Genomic DNA, 24989 nt, shown 5'->3' with positions numbered 1-24989 from the left:
GACCAGGATATGCACCTTACTTTAGAAATGTAGACCTTAGGTCTGAATGGAGAATGCAAAACCACAAAGACAATGTAAAGTATGAGTCTGGTACCTTGTAGCTCTCACCAAGGGCTGTTTATGGAGAGAGGCAGCTCGACTTATTAGTACAAAGAGCCCACTGCGGACAAACTGTCCGTCCGGTTAGGGTGAAGGGATTTGTACTTTATTGTCCGCCGAGCATACCCAACTGACACCTGCCCGCGCAGCGTCAGCCTCTGAAAAGGTGAAAGACTTTTAACTTAAGAAAACACTCTTGTTGATTCTTACCAAAAGTCTAATTCAGCTCCACAGCCAGAAGTTACTTAGAGTGCCTGAAGGTGTTCAAAACCTTCCTCCCATGAGTGCAGCCTTCCCCGTGGGGAAGGAGAGAAAGTCAAACCTTAAAAAGTTGTAAACTTCAGACAGACACCAGATAAAAGTGAATAATAAAAAAGCTTTAGTGGTAAAAACAGTTACAAAATATAAAATCACCAATACAGTAATTGGCAATGAAAATAATAAAGAGAAGTACATTATAAGTACTTGACTAAAAACAGAGAATCTAACAGAGTCAAAATCTCTCTAAGTAGACAGACAAGAACAAGTGGTGCAAAAATTGCACTAAGTACAAAAAGGTAGGCTTCCTTCCAGCCCCCGAAGGGGCTGGAGGTAGCTGCAACATTAACTCACACTCTAAGACTAAAACAACTCACAACTCTCAACTAAAACAGGAGACACGGAGCAGTCTCCTTTATACAGAGGTCCGTCGCGTCACAGAGGCGTGATTTACACACAGAACATATTTTAGCACACACATACTGACACGCGGTTGCGCACGTACATGCACTAACACGCACATCTTTGCAAAATCAGACAGTCAAGGTCGTTATGATGTCAGTCCCAGGCGGGGGCTCGTCTGGGATCCTGCTTTCCCAAGGGAAATATATCTCACGTTGACAGATAAAAGATAACAGCTCGTTAGCGTGGCCAGCTGCATTTGATGAGTCATCTCCAGTTCAAGGCCATCTTGGAGCTGGATGCACGAACACAGAGCAGCCGTGTGCAACAGCATGTCTCTCTCTCTCTATTCAGTAGATACAGTGCCTAGGGATTCAAAGGACAGGGTGCCATATACTTGGGGTCACAGGCGGGACCCCTAACACTTGGCAAGGCACGGCGCAGAATTGTGACGTCTCCACACTGGCAAAATAATTTACAGCGTTGCGGTCAGGGTCCCCGCGGAATGAACGTGTCGCAAACAGCATTTCGTTTCATTAATATCCTCGCCAGAAACTGCCTGCCGTCTGTCTGTCTCTTTCTGCATGCAGCGGAGCCACCTCGCTTTGCAGCAGCATGAACGTGCTCTGTACTATGGCTCTGTCACTCTGATGTGATGCTACGTTTAGCTACATGCTAAAGCTACTGTCGTTTCTGGCTGCTCTTCTGAGGCACAGAGTGAGGCTGGCAGAGGGTCATAAACTCATCAAGTCATAAAAAGACGTCTGATTTTCAAAGCGGAGAAACTAATTATCTGTGATTTACAACAACCGTTCTCCCGAGTGCTCCACGTTCTCATAGTATTACGTCTCTCCCATACACAGTGGTGACACAAGTATACTCAAATGTTTAAGTAAAAGTATCTATACTGCAAGTCCGGAATTCAAAATGTACTTGAGTAAAAGTATAGGCTACACTTAGGACTACAAGTAAAAGTACTCATTATGCAAAATTATTCTGTATCACATGTTACCAAATAATATCCTTTGAAAATAGCCATGGCTGAAGTGGTTATGTAGGCTATACTTTTCAAAGTAACTAGTAAAGTTTTCAAATAATTGTTGTGCAATAAGTACAATATTTGCCTCTGAGATGTAGTGGAGTAGAAGTAAAAGTAATGAAAATTGGAAATACTCCAGTAAAGTAAAAGTACCTTAAATTGTACTTATAAGTACAGTACTTGAGAAAATTACATTTTTATTACCCCAAGAAAAGGAAAAAAAAGACCATTATTGCACCAAAGTAATCAACAAGCTAAAACTATACTATCAAAAATGTTCAAACATTAGCCTAATTGTAAAATAACTAGAAGTTTGCGGCCCTTCGGGCCGCAAAAGTCTAGAGTTCAGGCCGCGCAAATTGGGGACCCATAATTTTTTTCTGGGACTCATTCGAATGACCACCTGTGGGTCCCGGGACCCATTACTTTGAAAACCTATTAACATCACTGTGACAGTAATCATTGCTATAGAGTGTTTGTTCAGTAACAGTGTTAAATAGCTCTATATTGTGACAGTAATCATTGCTATAGAGTGTTTGTTCAGTAACAGTGTTAAATAGCTCTATATTGTGACAGTAATCATTGCTATAGTGTTTGTTCAGTAACAGTGTTAAATAACTCTATATTGTGACAATAATCATTGCTATAGAGTGTTTGTTCAGTAACAGTGTTAAATAGCTCTATATTGTGACAGTAATCATTGCTATAGAGTGTTTGTTCAGTAACAGTGTTAAATAGCTCTATATTGTGACAGTAATCATTGCTATAGAGTGTTTGTTCAGTAACAGTGTTAAATAGCTCTATATTGTGACAGTAATCATTGCTATAGAGTGTTTGTTCAGTAACAGTGTTAAATAACTCTATATTGTGACAGTAATCATTGCTATAGAGTGTTCAGTAACAGTGTTAAATAGCTCTATATTGTGACAGTAATCATTGCTATAGAGTGTTTGTTCAGTAACAGTGTTAAATAGCTCTATATTGTGACAGTAATCATTGTTATAGAGTGTTCAGTAACAGTGTTAAATAACTCTAATATTGTGACAGTAATCATTGCTATAGAGTGTTCAGTAACAGTGTTAAATAGCTCTATATTGTGACAGTAATCATTGCTATAGAGTGTTTGTTCAGTAACAGTGTTAAATAACTCTATATTGTGACAGTAATCATTGCTATAGAGTGTTCAGTAACAGTGTTAAATAGCTCTATATTGTGACAGTAATCATTGCTATAGAGTGTTTGTTCAGTAACAGTGTTAAATAGCTCTATATTGTGACAGTAATCATTGTTATAGAGTGTTCAGTAACAGTGTTAAATAGCTCTATATTGTGACAGTAATCATTGCTATAGTGTGTGTTCAGTAACAGTGTTAAACAGCTCTATATTGTGACAGTAAACATTGTTATAGAGTGTTTGTTCAATAACAGTGTTAAATAGCTCTATATTGTGACAGTAATCATTGTTATAGAGTGTTTGTTCAGTAACAGTGTTAAATAGCTCTATATTGTGACAGCAATCATTGCTATAGTGTTCAGTAACAGTGTTAAATAGCTCTATATTGTGACAGTAATCATTGCTATAGAGTGTGTGTTCAGTAACAGTGTTAAATAGCTCTATATTGTGACAGCAATCATTGCTATAGAGTGTTTGTTCAGTAACAGTGTTAAATAGCTCTATATTGTGACAGTAATCATTGCTATAGAGTGTGTGTTCAGTAACAGTGTTAAATAGCTCTATATTGTGACAGCAATCATTGCTATAGAGTGTTTGTTCAGTAACAGTGTTAAATAGCTCTATATTGTGACAGTAATCATTGCTATAGAGTGTTCAGTAACAGTGTTAAATAGCTCTATATTGTGACAGTAATCATTGCTATAGAGTGTTCAGTAACAGTGTTAAACAGCTCTATATTGTGACAGTAATCATTGCTATAGAGTGTTTGTTCAGTAACAGTGTTAAATAGCTCTATATTGTGACAGTAATCATTGCTATAGAGTGTTCAGTAACAGTGTTAAATAGCTCTATATTGTGACAGTAATCATTGCTATAGAGTGTTTGTTCAGTAACAGTGTTAAATAGCTCTATTTTGTGACAGTAATCATTGATATAGAGTGTTTGTTCAGTAACAGTGTTAAATAGCTCTATTTTGTGACAGTAATCATTGCTATAGTGTGTGTTCAGTAACAGTGTTAAATAGCTCTATATTGTGACAGTAATCATTGCTATAGAGTGTTTGTTCTTTAACAGTGTTAAATAGCTCTATATTGTCACAGTAATCATTGATATAGAGTGTTTGTTCAGTAACAGTGTTAAATAGCTCTATATTGTGACAGTAATCATTGCTATAGAGTGTTCAATAACAGTGTTAAATAGCTCTATATTGTGACAGTAATCATTGCTATAGAGTGTTCAGTAACAGTGTTAAATAGCTCTATATTGTGACAGTAATCATTGCTATAGAGTGTTTGTTCAGTAACAGTGTTAAATAGCTCTATATTGTGACAGTAATCATTGATATAGAGTGTTTGTTCAGTAACAGTGTTAAATAGCTCTATATTGTGACAGTAATCATTGCTATAGAGTGTTCAATAACAGTGTTAAATAGCTCTATATTGTGACAGTAATCATTGCTATAGAGTGTTCAGTAACAGTGTTAAATAGCTCTATATTGTGACAGTAATCATTGCTATAGAGTGTTCAGTAACAGTGTTAAATAGCTCTATATTGTGACAGTAATCATTGATATAGAGTGTTTGTTCAGTAACAGTGTTAAATAGCTCTATATTGTGACAGTAATCATTGCTATAGAGTGTTTGTTCAGTAACAGTGTTAAATAGCTCTATATTGTGACAGTAATCATTGCTATAGAGTGTTCAATAACAGTGTTAAATAGCTCTATATTGTGACAGTAATCATTGCTATAGAGTGTTCAGTAACAGTGTTAAATAGCTCTATATTGTGACAGTAATCATTGCTATAGAGTGTTCAGTAACAGTGTTAAATAGCTCTATATTGTGACAGTAATCATTGCTATAGAGTGTTCAGTAACAGTGTTAAATAGCTCTATATTGTGACAGTAATCATTGCTATAGAGTGTTCAGTAACAGTGTTAAATAGCTCTATATTGTGACAGTAATCATTGCTATAGAGTGTTCAGTAACAGTGTTAAATAGCTCTATATTGTGACAGTAATCATTGCTATAGAGTGTTTGTTCAGTAACAGTGTTAAATAGCTCTATATTGTGACAGTAATCATTGCTATAGAGTGTTCAGTAACAGTGTTAAATAGCTCTATATTGTGACAGTAATCATTGCTATAGAGTGTTCAGTAACAGTGTTAAATAGCTCTATATTGTGACAGTAATCATTGCTATAGAGTGTTCAGTAACAGTGTTAAATAGCTCTATATTGTGACAGTAATCATTGCTATAGAGTGTTCAGTAACAGTGTTAAATAGCTCTATATTGTGACAGTAATCATTGCTATAGAGTGTTCAGTAACAGTGTTAAATAGCTCTATATTGTGACAGTAATCATTGCTATAGAGTGTTCAGTAACAGTGTTAAATAGCTCTATATTGTGACAGTAATCATTGCTATAGAGTGTTCAGTAACAGTGTTAAATAGCTCTATATTGTGACAGTAATCATTGCTATAGAGTGTTCAGTAACAGTGTTAAATAGCTCTATATTGTGACAGTAATCATTGCTATAGAGTGTTCAGTAACAGTGTTAAATAGCTCTATATTGTGACAGTAATCATTGCTATAGAGTGTTTGTTCAGTAACAGTGTTAAATAGCTCTATATTGTGACAGTAATCATTGCTATAGAGTGTGTGTTCAGTAACAGTGTTAAATAGCTCTATATTGTGACAGTAATCATTGCTATAGAGTGTTCAGTAACAGTGTTAAATAGCTCTATATTGTGACAGTAATCATTGCTATAGAGTGTTTGTTCAGTAACAGTGTTAAATAGCTCTATATTGTGACAGTAATCATTGCTATAGAGTGTTCAGTAACAGTGTTAAATAGCTCTATATTGTGACAGTAATCATTGCTATAGAGTGTTCAGTAACAGTGTTAAATAGCTCTATATTGTGACAGTAATCATTGCTATAGAGTGTTCAGTAACAGTGTTAAATAGCTCTATATTGTGACAGTAATCATTGCTATAGAGTGTTCAGTAACAGTGTTAAATAGCTCTATATTGTGACAGTAATCATTGCTATAGAGTGTTCAGTAACAGTGTTAAATAGCTCTATATTGTGACAGTAATCATTGCTATAGAGTGTTCAGTAACAGTGTTAAATAGCTCTATATTGTGACAGTAATCATTGCTATAGAGTGTTCAGTAACAGTGTTAAATAGCTCTATATTGTGACAGTAATCATTGCTATAGAGTGTTCAGTAACAGTGTTAAATAGCTCTATATTGTGACAGTAATCATTGCTATAGAGTGTTTGTTCAGTAACAGTGTTAAATAGCTCTATATTGTGACAGTAATCATTGCTATAGAGTGTGTGTTCAGTAACAGTGTTAAATAGCTCTATATTGTGACAGTAATCATTGCTATAGAGTGTTCAGTAACAGTGTTAAATAGCTCTATATTGTGACAGTAATCATTGCTATAGAGTGTGTGTTCAGTAACAGTGTTAAATAGCTCTATATTGTGACAGTAATCATTGCTATAGAGTGTTCAGTAACAGTGTTAAATAGCTCTATATTGTGACAGTAATCATTGCTATAGAGTGTTCAGTAACAGTGTTAAATAGCTCTATATTGTGACAGTAATCATTGCTATAGAGTGTTTGTTCAGTAACAGTGTTAAATAGCTCTATATTGTGACAGTAATCATTGCTATAGAGTGTTCAGTAACAGTGTTAAATAGCTCTATATTGTGACAGTAATCATTGCTATAGAGTGTTCAGTAACAGTGTTAAATAGCTCTATATTGTGACAGTAATCATTGCTATAGAGTGTTCAGTAACAGTGTTAAATAGCTCTATATTGTGACAGTAATCATTGCTATAGAGTGTTCAGTAACAGTGTTAAATAGCTCTATATTGTGACAGTAATCATTGCTATAGAGTGTTCAGTAACAGTGTTAAATAGCTCTATATTGTGACAGTAATCATTGCTATAGAGTGTTCAGTAACAGTGTTAAATAGCTCTATATTGTGACAGTAATCATTGCTATAGAGTGTTCAGTAACAGTGTTAAATAGCTCTATATTGTGACAGTAATCATTGCTATAGAGTGTTCAGTAACAGTGTTAAATAGCTCTATATTGTGACAGTAATCATTGCTATAGAGTGTTCAGTAACAGTGTTAAATAGCTCTATATTGTGACAGTAATCATTGCTATAGAGTGTTCAGTAACAGTGTTAAATAGCTCTATATTGTGACAGTAATCATTGCTATAGAGTGTTCAGTAACAGTGTTAAATAGCTCTATATTGTGACAGTAATCATTGCTATAGAGTGTTCAGTAACAGTGTTAAATAGCTCTATATTGTGACAGTAATCATTGCTATAGAGTGTTTGTTCAGTAACAGTGTTAAATAGCTCTATATTGTGACAGTAATCATTGCTATAGAGTGTGTGTTCAGTAACAGTGTTAAATAGCTCTATATTGTGACAGTAATCATTGCTATAGAGTGTTCAGTAACAGTGTTAAATAGCTCTATATTGTGACAGTAATCATTGCTATAGAGTGTGTGTTCAGTAACAGTGTTAAATAGCTCTATATTGTGACAGTAATCATTGCTATAGAGTGTTCAGTAACAGTGTTAAATAGCTCTATATTGTGACAGTAATCATTGCTATAGAGTGTTCAGTAACAGTGTTAAATAGCTCTATATTGTGACAGTAATCATTGCTATAGAGTGTTCAGTAACAGTGTTAAATAGCTCTATATTGTGACAGTAATCATTGCTATAGAGTGTTCAGTAACAGTGTTAAATAGCTCTATATTGTGACAGTAATCATTGCTATAGAGTGTTCAGTAACAGTGTTAAATAGCTCTATATTGTGACAGTAATCATTGCTATAGAGTGTTTGTTCAGTAACAGTGTTAAATAGCTCTATATTGTGACAGTAATCATTGCTATAGAGTGTGTGTTCAGTAACAGTGTTAAATAGCTCTATATTGTGACAGTAATCATTGCTATAGAGTGTTCAGTAACAGTGTTAAATAGCTCTATATTGTGACAGTAATCATTGCTATAGAGTGTGTGTTCAGTAACAGTGTTAAATAGCTCTATATTGTGACAGTAATCATTGCTATAGAGTGTTCAGTAACAGTGTTAAATAGCTCTATATTGTGACAGTAATCATTGCTATAGAGTGTTCAGTAACAGTGTTAAATAGCTCTATATTGTGACAGTAATCATTGCTATAGAGTGTTCAGTAACAGTGTTAAATAGCTCTATATTGTGACAGTAATCATTGCTATAGAGTGTTCAGTAACAGTGTTAAATAGCTCTATATTGTGACAGTAATCATTGCTATAGAGTGTTTGTTCAGTAACAGTGTTAAATAGCTCTATATTGTGACAGTAATCATTGCTATAGAGTGTTTGTTCAGTAACAGTGTTAAATAGCTCTATATTGTGACAGTAATCATTGCTATAGAGTGTTTGTTCAGTAACGGTGTTAAATAGCTCTATATTGTGACAGTAATCATTGCTATAGAGTGTTCAGTAACAGTGTTAAATAGCTCTATATTGTGACAGTAATCATTGCTATAGAGTGTTCAGTAACAGTGTTAAATAGCTCTATATTGTGACAGTAATCATTGCTATAGAGTGTTCAGTAACAGTGTTAAATAGCTCTATATTGTGACAGTAATCATTGCTATAGTGTTTGTTCAGTAACAGTTAATGTATATTTTCAGACATTTAACCACTCAAACCTCAATACTTAGTAAACTTGACCTTTCACCCTGTACTTAGGCTGCTCTCTTTTCCCTCTACACCAAACCTCCTTGCTGAAAATAGCTGATCTACAAACTCACCACGCTCTGTAGCATGAGGCGTTGTGAGCTTATTAGATCGGAAGTTGCTTTGTTTTAAGCTTGTAGATCTGCTATTTTCTTTAAAGTTTGAGATGTGACATTCTGTATTATGAGTAACTTTGCTTGGTTTACTTTAAATACTTTTACTCAAGTACATTTAGAATTCCAGACTTGTCACAGAGTATTTCTTTATTACAGTATTTATACTTTTACTTAAAGGGATATTCCACTTTCAACAGGGAGCAGTTGTAGGGCCTCTCGCCACATACAAACCCATTGTAACTTCAAACTTCATTTTAACCATGATAGATTCATTAAAAACACACATTATTTTTTCTGGTGACTCATACTACCCTCCTAATATGTGAGCAGGCCGTGTTTTTTCGATAACTTTTTTCATTTATTTTTAGTAATTATTTGGGAAAATGAATACAAAAAAAATATTAAAAATAAATGAAAAACGTTATCGAAAAAACACGGCCTGCTCACATATTAGGAGGGTAGTATGAGTCACCAGAAAAAAATAATGGGTGTTTTTAATGAATCTATCATGGTTAAAATGAAGTTTGAAGTTACAATGGGTGTGTGTGGGGAGAGGCCCTGGGCCTGGAGGGCCTGGTAACATTTACATCAAATATCTAAATATTCAATCAAGCAAATTAAAAACTGTTCAGGGTGTTCATAAAAGCCTGATTAGATGATAAAATTACCAAAAGTTTTTTTGAAAGTGAAATATCCCTTTAAGTAAGAGTACGTTTTCCACCACTAGTTGACACTAAGGTCTCAGAGGTACTTGCCCGGGAGAGTACAGGTTATGTTCTACTTGTCCAAAGGTCATGACCACCTTATATTTATAGCATATCGTCGTTGTCGGGTGGAAACCTTGTAGGCCTATGTCCAAAACCATTCGTTTTGTATTTATCATCTATAAAATATACTAAACTAGTGAAAACAGCAGATCTACAAGCACACAACAATCGCGAGGCGTTGTGTGCTTGTAGATCGGCTGTTTTCACTAGTTTTGTGCGACAGTCTTGTATGATGAAGCAGGGCTTTGCTTTACCAAAAGTCGTACACATTTTAAACTTGGAGATACGAGGTTTCTGCCCGACAGTGACGATATTTTAGTGATTATGTTGCAAGGAAAACGTTGAGATAATAGCCATTTTGGTTAGAACTGACTGAAAATAACTTTGTACTTCAAGTTTAAAATGATACTCAATATTTTTTCAAGTGTCCAAATCATTTCCAAATATTATCAAATTATCTCGCGGCACCCCTGGACTGCCGTCACGGCACCCCAGGGTGCCCCGTCACCCACTTTGAAAACCCCTGCAATAGATAACAGAGAGGCCACAGTCACACAGTTCTGTGTAGAATGTTAAATCCAATAGATAACAGAGAGGCCACAGTCACACAGTTCAGTGTAGAATGTTAAATCCAATAGATAACAGAAAGGCCACAGTCACACAGTTCAGTGTAGAATGTTAAATCCAATAGATAACAGAGAGGCTACAGTCACACAGTTCAGTGTAGAATGTTAAATCCAATAGATAACAGAGAGGCTACAGTCACACAGTTCTGTGTAGAATGTTAAATCCAATAGATAACAGAGAGGCTACAGTCACACAGTTCTGTGTAGAATGTTAAATCCAATAGATAACAGAGAGGCTACAGTCACACAGTTCTGTGTAGAATGTTAAATCCAATAGATAACAGAGAGGCCACAGTCACACAGTTCTGTGTAGAATGTTAAATCCAATAGATAACAGAGAGGCCACAGTCACACAGTTCTGTGTAGAATGTTAAATCCAATAGATAACAGAGAGGCCACAGTCACACAGTTCAGTGTAGAATGTTAAATCCAATAGATAACAGAGAGGCTACAGTCACACAGTTCTGTGTAGAATGTTAAATCCAATAGATAACAGAGAGGCTACAGTCACACAGTTCAGTGTAGAATGTTGAATCCAATAGATAACAGAGAGGCTACAGTCACACAGTTCTGTGTAGAATGTTAAATCCAATAGATAACAGAGAGGCCACAGTCACACAGTTCTGTGTAGAATGTTAAATCCAATAGATAACAGAGAGGCCACAGTCACACAGTTCTGTGTAGAATGTTAAATCCAATAGATAACAGAGAGGCCACAGTCACACAGTTCTGTGTAGAATGTTAAATCCAATAGATAACAGAGAGGCTACAGTCACACAGTTCAGTGTAGAATGTTAAATCCAATAGATAACAGAGAGGCCACAGTCACACAGTTCTGTGTAGAATGTTAAATCCAATAGATAACAGAGAGGCCACAGTCACACAGTTCTGTGTAGAATGTTGAATCCAATAGATAACAGAGAGGCTACAGTCACACAGTTCTGTGTAGAATGTTAAATCCAATAGATAACAGAGAGGCCACAGTCACACAGTTCAGTGTAGAATGTTAAATCCAATAGATAACAGAGAGGCCACAGTCACACAGTTCAGTGTAGAATGTTAAATCCAATAGATAACAGAGAGGCCACAGTCACACAGTTCTGTGTAGAATGTTGAATCCAATAGATAACAGAGAGGCCACAGTCACACAGTTCTGTGTAGAATGTTGAATCCAATAGATAACAGAGAGGCTACAGTCACACAGTTCTGTGTAGAATGTTAAATCCAATAGATAACAGAGAGGCCACAGTCACACAGTTCTGTGTAGAATGTTAAATCCAATAGATAACAGAGAGGCCACAGTCACACAGTTCTGTGTAGAATGTTAAATCCAATAGATAACAGAGAGGCCACAGTCACACAGTTCAGTGTAGAATGTTAAATCCAATAGATAACAGAGAGGCTACAGTCACACAGTTCTGTGTAGAATGTTGAATCCAATAGATAACAGAGAGGCCACAGTCACACAGTTCTGTGTAGAATGTTAAATCCAATAGATAACAGAGAGGCTACAGTCACACAGTTCAGTGTAGAATGTTAAATCCAATAGATAACAGAGAGGCCACAGTCACACAGTTCAGTGTAGAATGTTAAATCCAATAGATAACAGAGAGGCTACAGTCACACAGTTCTGTGTAGAATGTTAAATCCAATAGATAACAGAGAGGCTACAGTCACACAGTTCTGTGTAGAATGTTAAATCCAATACATAACAGAGAGGCCACAGTCACACAGTTCTGTGTAGAATGTTAAATCCAATAGATAACAGAGAGGCCACAGTCACACAGTTCAGTGTAGAATGTTAAATCCAATAGATAACAGAGAGGCCACAGTCACACAGTTCAGTGTAGAATGTTAAATCCAATAGATAACAGAGAGGCTACAGTCACACAGTTCTGTGTAGAATGTTAAATCCAATAGATAACAGAGAGGCCACAGTCACACAGTTCTGTGTAGAATGTTAAATCCAATAGATAACAGAGAGGCCACAGTCACACAGTTCTGTGTAGAATGTTAAATCCAATAGATAACAGAGAGGCCACAGTCACACAGTTCTGTGTAGAATGTTGAATCCAATAGATAACAGAGAGGCCACAGTCACACAGTTCTGTGTAGAATGTTAAATCCAATAGATAACAGAGAGGCCACAGTCACACAGTTCAGTGTAGAATGTTAAATCCAATAGATAACAGAGAGGCTACAGTCACACAGTTCTGTGTAGAATGTTGAATCCAATAGATAACAGAGAGGCTACAGTCACACAGTTCTGTGTAGAATGTTAAATCCAATAGATAACAGAGAGGCCACAGTCACACAGTTCAGTGTAGAATGTTAAATCCAATAGATAACAGAGAGGCTACAGTCACACAGTTCTGTGTAGAATGTTGAATCCAATAGATAACAGAGAGGCTACAGTCACACAGTTCTGTGTAGAATGTTAAATCCAATAGATAACAGAGAGGCCACAGTCACACAGTTCTGTGTAGAATGTTAAATCCAATAGATAACAGAGAGGCTACAGTCACACAGTTCTGTGTAGAATGTTAAATCCAATAGATAACAGAGAGGCTACAGTCACACAGTTCTGTGTAGAATGTTAAATCCAATAGATAACAGAGAGGCTACAGTCACACAGTTCTGTGTAGAATGTTGAATCCAATAGATAACAGAGAGGCCACAGTCACACAGTTCAGTGTAGAATGTTAAATCCAATAGATAACAGAGAGGCTACAGTCACACAGTTCTGTGTAGAATGTTGAATCCAATAGATAACAGAGAGGCTACAGTCACACAGTTCTGTGTAGAATGTTAAATCCAATAGATAACAGAGAGGCCACAGTCACACAGTTCTGTGTAGAATGTTAAATCCAATAGATAACAGAGAGGCCACAGTCACACAGTTCTGTGTAGAATGTTAAATCCAATAGATAACAGAGAGGCTACAGTCACACAGTTCAGTGTAGAATGTTAAATCCAATAGATAACAGAGAGGCTACAGTCACACAGTTCTGTGTAGAATGTTAAATCCAATAGATAACAGAGAGGCCACAGTCACACAGTTCTGTGTAGAATGTTAAATCCAATAGATAACAGAGAGGCCACAGTCACACAGTTCAGTGTAGAATGTTAAATCCAATAGATAACAGAGAAGCCACAGTCACACAGTTCAGTGTAGAATGTTAAATCCAATAGATAACAGAGAGGCCACAGTCACACAGTTCTGTGTAGAATGTTAAATCCAATAGATAACAGAGAGGCCACAGTCACACAGTTCAGTGTAGAATGTTAAATCCAATAGATAACAGAGAGGCCACAGTCACACAGTTCAGTGTAGAATGTTAAATCCAATAGATAACAGAGAGGCCACAGTCACACAGTTCAGTGTAGAATGTTAAATCCAATAGATAACAGAGAGGCCACAGTCACACAGTTCAGTGTAGAATGTTAAATCCAATAGATAACAGAGAGGCCACAGTCACACAGTTCTGTGTAGAATGTTAAATCCAATAGATGAGTGCAGAGAGGCCACAGTCACACAGTTCTGTGTAGAATGTTAAATCCAATAGATAACAGAGAGGCTACAGTCACACAGTTCTGTGTAGAATGTTAAATCCAATAGATAACAGAGAGGCCACAGTCACACAGTTCAGTGTAGAATGTTAAATCCAATAGATAACAGAGAGGCTACAGTCACACAGTTCTGTGTAGAATGTTAAATCCAATAGATAACAGAGAGGCTACAGTCACACAGTTCTGTGTAGAATGTTAAATCCAATAGATAACAGAGAGGCTACAGTCACACAGTTCTGTGTAGAATGTTAAATCCAATAGATAACAGAGAGGCCACAGTCACACAGTTCTGTGTAGAATGTTAAATCCAATAGATAACAGAGAGGCCACAGTCACACAGTTCTGTGTAGAATGTTAAATCCAATAGATAACAGAGAGGCTACAGTCACACAGTTCTGTGTAGAATGTTAAATCCAATAGATAACAGAGAGGCTACAGTCACACATTTCAGTGTAGAATGTTAAATCCAATAGATAACAGAGAGGCCACAGTCACACAGTTCAGTGTAGAATGTTAAATCCAATAGATAACAGAGAGGCCACAGTCACACAGTTCTGTGTAGAATGTTAAATCCAATAGATAACAGAGAGGCCACAGTCACACAGTTCTGTGTAGAATGTTAAATCCAATAGATGAGTGCAGAGAGGCCACAGTCACACAGTTCTGTGTAGAATGTTAAATCCAATAGATAACAGAGAGGCTACAGTCACACAGTTCTGTGTAGAATGTTAAATCCAATAGATAACAGAGAGGCCACAGTCACACAGTTCAGTGTAGAATGTTAAATCCAATAGATAACAGAGAGGCTACAGTCACACAGTTCTGTGTAGAATGTTAAATCCAATAGATAACAGAGAGGCTACAGTCACACAGTTCTGTGTAGAATGTTAAATCCAATAGATAACAGAGAGGCTACAGTCACACAGTTCTGTGTAGAATGTTAAATCCAATAGATAACAGAGAGGCCACAGTCACACAGTTCTGTGTAGAATGTTAAATCCAATAGATAACAGAGAGGCTACAGTCACACAGTTCTGTGTAGAATGTTAAATCCAATAGATAACAGAGAGGCCACAGTCACACAGTTCTGTGTAGAATGTTAAATCCAATAGATAACAGAGAGGCTACAGTCACACAGTTCTGTGTAGAATGTTAAATCCAATAGATAACAGAGAGGCCACAGTCACACAGTTCAGTGTAGAATGTTAAATCCAATAGATAACAGAGAGGCTACAGTCACACAGTTCAGTGTAGAATGTTAAATCCAATAGATAACAGAGAGGCCACAGTCACACAGTTCAGTGTAGAATGTTAAATCCAATAGATAACAGAGAGGCCACAGTCACACAGTTCTGTGTAGAATGTTAAATCCAATAGATAACAGAGAGGCTACAGTCACACAGTTCAGTGTAGAATGTTAAATCCAATAGATAACAGAGAGGCCACAGTCACACAGTTCTGTGTAGAATGTTAAATCCAATAGATAACAGAGAGGCCACAGTCACACAGTTCAGTGTAGAATGTTAAATCCAATAGATAACAGAGAAGCCACAGTCACACAGTTCAGTGTAGAATGTTAAATCCAATAGATAACAGAGAGGCCACAGTCACACAGTTCTGTGTAGAATGTTAAATCCAATAGATAACAGAGAGGCCACAGTCACACAGTTCAGTGTAGAATGTTAAATCCAATAGATAACAGAGAGGCCACAGTCACACAGTTCTGTGTAGAATGTTAAATCCAATAGATAACAGAGAGGCCACAGTCACACAGTTCTGTGTAGAATGTTAAATCCAATAGATAACAGAGAGGCTACAGTCACACAGTTCTGTGTAGAATGTTAAATCCAATAGATAACAGAGAGGCTACAGTCACACAGTTCTGTGTAGAATGTTAAATCCAATAGATAACAGAGAGGCTACAGTCACACAGTTCAGTGTAGAATGTTAAATCCAATAGATAACAGAGAGGCCACAGTCACACAGTTCTGTGTAGAATGTTAAATCCAATAGATAACAGAGAGGCCACAGTCACACAGTTCTGTGTAGAATGTTGAATCCAATAGATAACAGAGAGGCTACAGTCACACAGTTCTGTGTAGAATGTTAAATCCAATAGATAACAGAGAGGCCACAGTCACACAGTTCTGTGTAGAATGTTAAATCCAATAGATAACAGAGAGGCCACAGTCACACAGTTCAGTGTAGAATGTTAAATCCAATAGATAACAGAGAGGCTACAGTCACACAGTTCTGTGTAGAATGTTAAATCCAATAGATAACAGAGAGGCTACAGTCACACAGTTCTGTGTAGAATGTTAAATCCAATAGATAACAGAGAGGCCACAGTCACACAGTTCAGTGTAGAATGTTAAATCCAATAGATAACAGAGAGGCCACAGTCACACAGTTCTGTGTAGAATGTTAAATCCAATAGATAACAGAGAGGCCACAGTCACACAGTTCTGTGTAGAATGTTAAATCCAATAGATAACAGAGAGGCCACAGTCACACAGTTCAGTGTAGAATGTTAAATCCAATAGATAACAGAGAGGCCACAGTCACACAGTTCTGTGTAGAATGTTAAATCCAATAGATAACAGAGAGGCCACAGTCACACAGTTCTGTGTAGAATGTTAAATCCAATAGATAACAGAGAGGCTACAGTCACACAGTTCTGTGTAGAATGTTAAATCCAATAGATAACAGAGAGGCTACAGTCACACATTTCAGTGTAGAATGTTAAATCCAATAGATAACAGAGAGGCCACAGTCACACAGTTCAGTGTAGAATGTTAAATCCAATAGATAACAGAGAGGCCACAGTCACACAGTTCTGTGTAGAATGTTAAATCCAATAGATAACAGAGAGGCCACAGTCACACAGTTCTGTGTAGAATGTTAAATCCAATAGATGAGTGCAGAGAGGCCACAGTCACACAGTTCTGTGTAGAATGTTAAATCCAATAGATAACAGAGAGGCTACAGTCACACAGTTCTGTGTAGAATGTTAAATCCAATAGATAACAGAGAGGCCACAGTCACACAGTTCAGTGTAGAATGTTAAATCCAATAGATAACAGAGAGGCTACAGTCACACAGTTCTGTGTAGAATGTTAAATCCAATAGATAACAGAGAGGCTACAGTCACACAGTTCTGTGTAGAATGTTAAATCCAATAGATAACAGAGAGGCTACAGTCACACAGTTCTGTGTAGAATGTTAAATCCAATAGATAACAGAGAGGCCACAGTCACACAGTTCTGTGTAGAATGTTAAATCCAATAGATAACAGAGAGGCTACAGTCACACAGTTCTGTGTAGAATGTTAAATCCAATAGATAACAGAGAGGCCACAGTCACACAGTTCTGTGTAGAATGTTAAATCCAATAGATAACAGAGAGGCTACAGTCACACAGTTCTGTGTAGAATGTTAAATCCAATAGATAACAGAGAGGCCACAGTCACACAGTTCAGTGTAGAATGTTAAATCCAATAGATAACAGAGAGGCTACAGTCACACAGTTCAGTGTAGAATGTTAAATCCAATAGATAACAGAGAGGCCACAGTCACACAGTTCAGTGTAGAATGTTAAATCCAATAGATAACAGAGAGGCTACAGTCACACAGTTCTGTGTAGAATGTTAAATCCAATAGATAACAGAGAGGCTACAGTCACACATTTCAGTGTAGAATGTTAAATCCAATAGATAACAGAGAGGCCACAGTCACACAGTTCAGTGTAGAATGTTAAATCCAATAGATAACAGAGAGGCCACAGTCACACAGTTCTGTGTAGAATGTTAAATCCAATAGATAACAGAGAGGCCACAGTCACACAGTTCTGTGTAGAATGTTAAATCCAATAGATGAGTGCAGAGAGGCCACAGTCACACAGTTCTGTGTAGAATGTTAAATCCAATAGATAACAGAGAGGCTACAGTCACACAGTTCTGTGTAGAATGTTAAATCCAATAGATAACAGAGAGGCCACAGTCACACAGTTCAGTGTAGAATGTTAAATCCAATAGATAACAGAGAGGCTACAGTCACACAGTTCTGTGTAGAATGTTAAATCCAATAGATAACAGAGAGGCTACAGTCACACAGTTCTGTGTAGAATGTTAAATCCAATAGATAACAGAGAGGCTACAGTCACACAGTTCTGTGTAGAATGTTAAATCCAATAGATAACAGAGAGGCCACAGTCACACAGTTCTGTGTAGAATGTTAAATCCAATAGATAACAGAGAGGCTACAGTCACACAGTTCTGTGTAGAATGTTAAATCCAATAGATAACAGAGAGGCCACAGTCACACAGTTCTGTGTAGAATGTTAAATCCAATAGATAACAGAGAGGCTACAGTCACACAGTTCTGTGTAGAATGTTAAATCCAATAGATAACAGAGAGGCCACAGTCACACAGTTCAGTGTAGAATGTTAAATCCAATAGATAACAGAGAGGCTACAGTCACACAGTTCAGTGTAGAATGTTAAATCCAATAGATAACAGAGAGGCCACAGTCACACAGTTCAGTGTAGAATGTTAAATCCAATAGATAACAGAGAGGCCACAGTCACACAGTTCTGTGTAGAATGTTAAATCCAATAGATAACAGAGAGGCTACAGTCACACAGTTCAGTGTAGAATGTTAAATCCAATAGATAACAGAGAGGCCACAGTCACACAGTTCTGTGTAGAATGTTAAATCCAATAGATAACAGAGAGGCCACAGTCACACAGTTCAGTGTAGAATGTTAAATCCAATAGATAACAGAGAAGCCACAGTCACACAGTTCAGTGTAGAATGTTAAATCCAATAGATAACAGAGAGGCCACAGTCACACAGTTCTGTGTAGAATGTTAAATCCAATAGATAACAGAGAGGCCACAGTCACACAGTTCAGTGTAGAATGTTAAATCCAATAGATAACAGAGAGGCCACAGTCACACAGTTCTGTGTAGAATGTTAAATCCAATAGATAACAGAGAGGCCACAGTCACACAGTTCTGTGTAGAATGTTAAATCCAATAGATAACAGAGAGGCTACAGTCACACAGTTCTGTGTAGAATGTTAAATCCAATAGATAACAGAGAGGCTACAGTCACACAGTTCTGTGTAGAATGTTAAATCCAATAGATAACAGAGAGGCTACAGTCACACAGTTCAGTGTAGAATGTTAAATCCAATAGATAACAGAGAGGCCACAGTCACACAGTTCTGTGTAGAATGTTAAATCCAATAGATAACAGAGAGGCCACAGTCACACATTTCTGTGTAGAATGTTGAATCCAATAGATAACAGAGAGGCTACAGTCACACAGTTCTGTGTAGAATGTTAAATCCAATAGATAACAGAGAGGCCACAGTCACACAGTTCTGTGTAGAATGTTAAATCCAATAGATAACAGAGAGGCCACAGTCACACAGTTCAGTGTAGAATGTTAAATCCAATAGATAACAGAGAGGCTACAGTCACACAGTTCTGTGTAGAATGTTAAATCCAATAGATAACAGAGAGGCTACAGTCACACAGTTCTGTGTAGAATGTTAAATCCAATAGATAACAGAGAGGCCACAGTCACACAGTTCAGTGTAGAATGTTAAATCCAATAGATAACAGAGAGGCCACAGTCACACAGTTCTGTGTAGAATGTTAAATCCAATAGATAACAGAGAGGCCACAGTCACACAGTTCTGTGTAGAATGTTAAATCCAATAGATAACAGAGAGGCCACAGTCACACAGTTCAGTGTAGAATGTTAAATCCAATAGATAACAGAGAGGCCACAGTCACACAGTTCTGTGTAGAATGTTAAATCCAATAGATAACAGAGAGGCCACAGTCACACAGTTCTGTGTAGAATGTTAAATCCAATAGATAACAGAGAGGCCACAGTCACACAGTTCTGTGTAGAATGTTAAATCCAATAGATAACAGAGAGGCCACAGTCACACAGTTCTGTGTAGAATGTTAAATCCAATAGATAACAGAAAGGCCACAGTCACACAGTTCTGTGTAGAATGTTAAATCCAATAGATAACAGAGAGGCCACAGTCACACAGTTCAGTGTAGAATGTTAAATCCAATAGATAACAGAGAGGCCACAGTCACACAGTTCAGTGTAGAATGTTAAATCCAATAGATAACAGAGAGGCCACAGTCACACAGTTCTGTGTAGAATGTTAAATCCAATAGATAACAGAGAGGCCACAGTCACACAGTTCTGTGTAGAATGTTAAATCCAATAGATAACAGAGAGGCTACAGTCACACAGTTCAGTGTAGAATGTTAAATCCAATAGATAACAGAGAGGCCACAGTCACACAGTTCTGTGTAGAATGTTAAATCCAATAGATAACAGAGAGGCTACAGTCACACAGTTCTGTGTAGAATGTTAAATCCAATAGATAACAGAGAGGCCACAGTCACACAGTTCAGTGTAGAATGTTAAATCCAATAGATAACAGAGAGGCCACAGTCACACAGTTCTGTGTAGAATGTTAAATCCAATAGATAACAGAGAGGCCACAGTCACACAGTTCAGTGTAGAATGTTAAATCCAATAGATAACAGAGAGGCTACAGTCACACAGTTCTGTGTAGAATGTTAAATCCAATAGATAACAGAGAGGCTACAGTCACACAGTTCAGTGTAGAATGTTAAATCCAATAGATAACAGAGAGGCCACAGTCACACAGTTCTGTGTAGAATGTTAAATCCAATAGATAACAGAGAGGCTACAGTCACACAGTTCTGTGTAGAATGTTAAATCCAATAGATAACAGAGAGGCCACAGTCACACAGTTCTGTGTAGAATGTTAAATCCAATAGATAACAGAGAGGCCACAGTCACACAGTTCTGTGTAGAATGTTAAATCCAATAGATAACAGAGAGGCTACAGTCACACAGTTCTGTGTAGAATGTTAAATCCAATAGATAACAGAGAGGCTACAGTCACACAGTTCTGTGTAGAATGTTAAATCCAATAGATAACAGAGAGGCCACAGTCACACAGTTCAGTGTAGAATGTTAAATCCAATAGATAACAGAGAGGCCACAGTCACACAGTTCAGTGTAGAATGTTAAATCCAATAGATAACAGAGAGGCCACAGTCACACAGTTCAGTGTAGAATGTTAAATCCAATAGATGAGTGCAGAGAGGCCACAGTCACACAGTTCTGTGCAGGGACGTGCTGGGCCCCTGATTCAGCCCGGGGTTCTGTGACAAAACCTGAATGAGTGAAAGCGCTAGCAGGGCCGCCCATTGGGAGAGGTGAAACAGATGTTTGCCTGGGGCACCAAGTCTCCAAGGGCACCGTGCCACTATGTCACCCCTATGAAATATAATACCAGTAATTGCTGACAGACTGGCGTTAATCAGACTCATTCATACTGATGTTCTCCTGTGAAATGGTGCCCCCCTAAGGTAGCATTGTTCTATGAGACACACCATCGCATGTGACAGTGTGTACAAAGCATGCAACCTAACTGACTGCCAGCCAGTGCCAGTGGAGAAACGCACAGTTCCATGTTGCTTGGGAAGTCCACTTCCATGACAAATGATTGTATTAAGTCCCTGTAAATATTTAAATGTTGGCTATTTTAAAATAGCCGATGTACAAGCTCACAGTACCAGGCCTCGCCAGTTGGTACATCCTGGCTAGGATATTTTTTCTTCATGAATGACCAATAATATTTAATGAAGACAGAATGCACTGCCTGTCAGGACAACCTGGAAGCAAACTGCACTCCACAAATGGACCAAGTGTCCTTATAATCATTTACTATCAGTTTACTATCAGAACCGTCACAGCTTGTCCAGGTCCTTAATAAAGTTTGATTGATCGATAGAAACCATTTGCTGCTAATTAAATATAACTGTACTGTATACTATTGTTTTTTTCTTTCCTTTTCTTTCTTTTTTCATTTATTTATGGGGGGGGGGGGGGGGGTTAAAGGGTACTCTTTACCATTGAACATGTGAGTTCAACGGGACTCGGGAGCAGTCTACTTTGTGCTTTGCAGCACAAAGTGACGCACTGTGAGCTTGTACATCTGATATTTTTGAACAGCCAAAGCTAGAAGCTAAAATGACACCGATGCTTCCTGGTTTTAAGGGGTTAATAAATGCCATACGTATTCATATAGTCTCACACAAGTGATGAAAATAGCTGATCTACAAGCTCACAATGTGTTGCATCGTGAACTGTTTTGAGCTTGTAGATTGTCTATTTTTTACTATTTTAAATCTTTTTTTTATAATAAAAAATAAGTAAAAAAAAAACGAAGAAAACTTAAAGTTGGATTTTACATTTTCTGTTGTTATGTTGTTATGTTTTATAATATTATAATTTATATCTGTAAAGTAATTAGTAACTTACGTTTCAAAATAAATTGAGTAAAAGTACAATATTGCATCTGAGATGTAGTGGAGTAGAAGTAAAAGTATTGTTGGAAATACTCAAGTAAAGTACTAAAACCTAACAATTGTACTTAACACATTAAACGCCCACGTGGTGTCAACACGCCAAACTCTTTGATGTTTACGTGTGCCCATTGACGCGTGTTGTATCCTGTGAAACCATATCTCACATATTTTTGTACTTACTGTACGGATCAAACTGCTGTTATTTGCATTGGGGTACTCAATCAAGTCTGTCTGCCTGCTTGTCTCCCACGGCACCAATAGGGGCTATTTGCATTTACCCCCCAGTGCTCCTGGGTGGAACAAAGTCACAGGGCACTATCTTTGTGTAGGAATGTCACCTGCTGTGATTAGCTATTGTTAGGGATTTACAGTCAACAAGGCCTTCTGCCACAAGGCCACAAGTCAGTGTATTGACCAGATGCTAATCTACTCAACCTGTCTGGACATGACATGGTGGTCCGCCTCTGACTTGCTTTAAAAAGACCACAGAATTAATTGTATGTAGTGTGTGCATTTTCCCGGGGGCCGGCAGGCTGACCGGTTGTTCTAGAAGGCTTAGGCCTGATAGGCTTCATATTCTATGCAATAAACCAACTTTAACCTGTGGATCCCAGAATCTCTCTCTGTGTTCACTTCTTCTCCGTGGCAACAAAGGAATTGCAGTTAGATTCAACTCACAGTAACTCCGGGTATTTCTATTCTAGACTCTTTGTCTAGTGGGATATTTCACGCGTTTGACACGTTGTACAGTAAACTATACTGTACTGTAGCTACTGCACTTGGCTACCGCGGTGATGAAACAAACTCCATTTCCCAACATGCAGCGCGAAATTACGTCACCCGGACGCGAGGAAGCTATTCGCAAGCTTGTCTATGAAGGGAGCGCTCGTTTTATGGTTAGATGTCACAGTTATTGTCCACGACGCTCAGTTATTGTCCACGACATTGCAAGCGGCGCGAAGGCCAGCGGGCCAGGGCCGCGCGGCCGGCGGAGCGCCGCGCGAGTTACGAAGCCGTGGTGAATGCAATCGTTATATTTATGCCCATATTTATGCCCAAACGCCACGATAACCTCCTAACGCATTCTATTCACCGCCTCTGCGCGGTCCAAGTGACTACAATGGAGCGCTCCCTACCTCCGGTTCAGCCAATCACAGGGGGCTCGGCGGGGACCGGAACTTGGACAAGCTTGCGTATCGGCCAGACGCCACCCGGACGTGCTGTCTGGCTCGTTGACTTCCTGTTTAGCGGCTGCACAAAAATGCTGTTTTCTCCGGATTCTCTTCCTTTTTTCTTTTTTTTCTCAAAACGGCAGCCTCTTCTACCGGCCGTAACACAAACACTGTGGCTTAGAATTGATAAAAAAACGGTCCTGACTGAAAGAAAAGATTTTCGCGAAATAAACAGGACATACTCGGATTACAATTACTCAGATTACTTTTCTCGCCAGTACTTCGAAGGTAGGTAAAATGGCGGGTTGCCATGGGCACCAGCAAACACACACGTCGAATAATTCTGGGCACCCGGTGTGTTAAGTACAGTACTTAAATGTACTTAGTTACTTTACACCACTGCTTGAAACAGAGTATTTCTACATGGTGGTATTGATACTTTTACTTGTAACAGAGTATTTATTGATACCTTTACTTGTTACAGAGTATTTATTGATACTATAACTTGTAACAGAGTATTTATTGATACTTTTACTTGTAACAGAGTATTTATTGATACTTTTACTTGTAACAGAGTATTTATTGATACTTTTACTCGTAACAGAGTATTTATTGATACTTTTACTTGTAATAGAGTATTTATTGATACTTTTACTCCAGTACTTCTTCCCCCACTGGTTTCACTCAGACTCATTAATGTGATCATGTTTCTCTTCAGCTCTCCAGGCTCTCCACACAACAGGTAAACAAACATCAATAAACACATCAATATTATACATTTTAACCTAGAAGTAATATAAAAGTAATATTACTTTATTTAACTGTTTATTCTATGTTCTGTGTACAGAGTCTGGTGATGTCAGGTTGGTGGGAGGAGCCAGACGCTGTACTGGTAGACTGGAGGTGAAACACCAGAGAGAATGGAGAACAGTGGATCCTTCTTCTTATTGGAACCAGCAGTTATCATCTGTAGCGTGCAGACAGCTGGGCTGTGGCTCTGTTGTTTCTGCAGAGATCAGAGGTGGTTCTACAGATCAACATACATGGTGGATTAAATCTAAATGTGTTGGATCTGAATCTTCACTGAGGGAGTGTAGAGGTGGAGGAGTAATGGAGTCTAGTAGTTCCTCCATCAGTCTGGAGCTGATCTGTTCAGGTAACAAACAATGACTTAAACAATGACACTAATCTATACTATACTGTCTGTCTGTCTGTCTGTCTGTCTGTCTGTCTGTCTGTCTCTTTCCCTGTGTGTGTGTGTGTGTGCGCGTGTGCGCGTGTGTCCCCGTTTTTATTACCATGTGAGGACCAGATGTCCTCACAAGTATAGTAGAATTGGAAAAAAATACCTCCACTGGGACCCGCCCCCCTAATCTATATTGAGTGGCAAAACATTGAGCAGCTTGGAGCATTGGAGTTTGGAAGCCCTCGTTGCAAATCACTCAACGGCCCTGCATACCACCTGTTTCTACATGTCACATAATGCAGGAGGCAGCAGGATGTTGTGTTGTTGAAAACGAGTGCTTCCAAACTCTGACACTTGGAAAAATAAAAACCTGCACA

At 37.9% G+C, this 24989-nt stretch overlaps 1 protein-coding gene across 1 annotated transcript in view; it reads left to right on the top strand.

Annotated features, from left to right (window-relative positions):
* LOC308280865 (uncharacterized protein) overlaps positions 1-24582 on the top strand; it is a gene marked incomplete at both ends in the record, with an annotated part of 50665 nt that extends 26083 nt beyond the window's left edge. The window contains 2 exons of the mRNA XM_080755180.1: positions 24145-24168; positions 24274-24582. Of these exons, the coding sequence (XP_080611306.1) occupies positions 24145-24168; positions 24274-24582 (333 nt within the window). The remainder of the gene's footprint in view (positions 1-24144; positions 24169-24273) is intronic.
* Between the last annotated feature and the right edge of the window lie 407 nt (positions 24583-24989).

Source organism: Nannobrachium achirus (genome assembly GCF_963921795.1).
Source record: "Nannobrachium achirus genome assembly, contig: SCAFFOLD_225, whole genome shotgun sequence".
Lineage (NCBI taxonomy): Eukaryota > Metazoa > Chordata > Actinopteri > Myctophiformes > Myctophidae > Nannobrachium > Nannobrachium achirus.
Note: the sequence above shows the minus strand (reverse complement) of the source record. Positions and strands in the feature narration are given on the sequence as shown.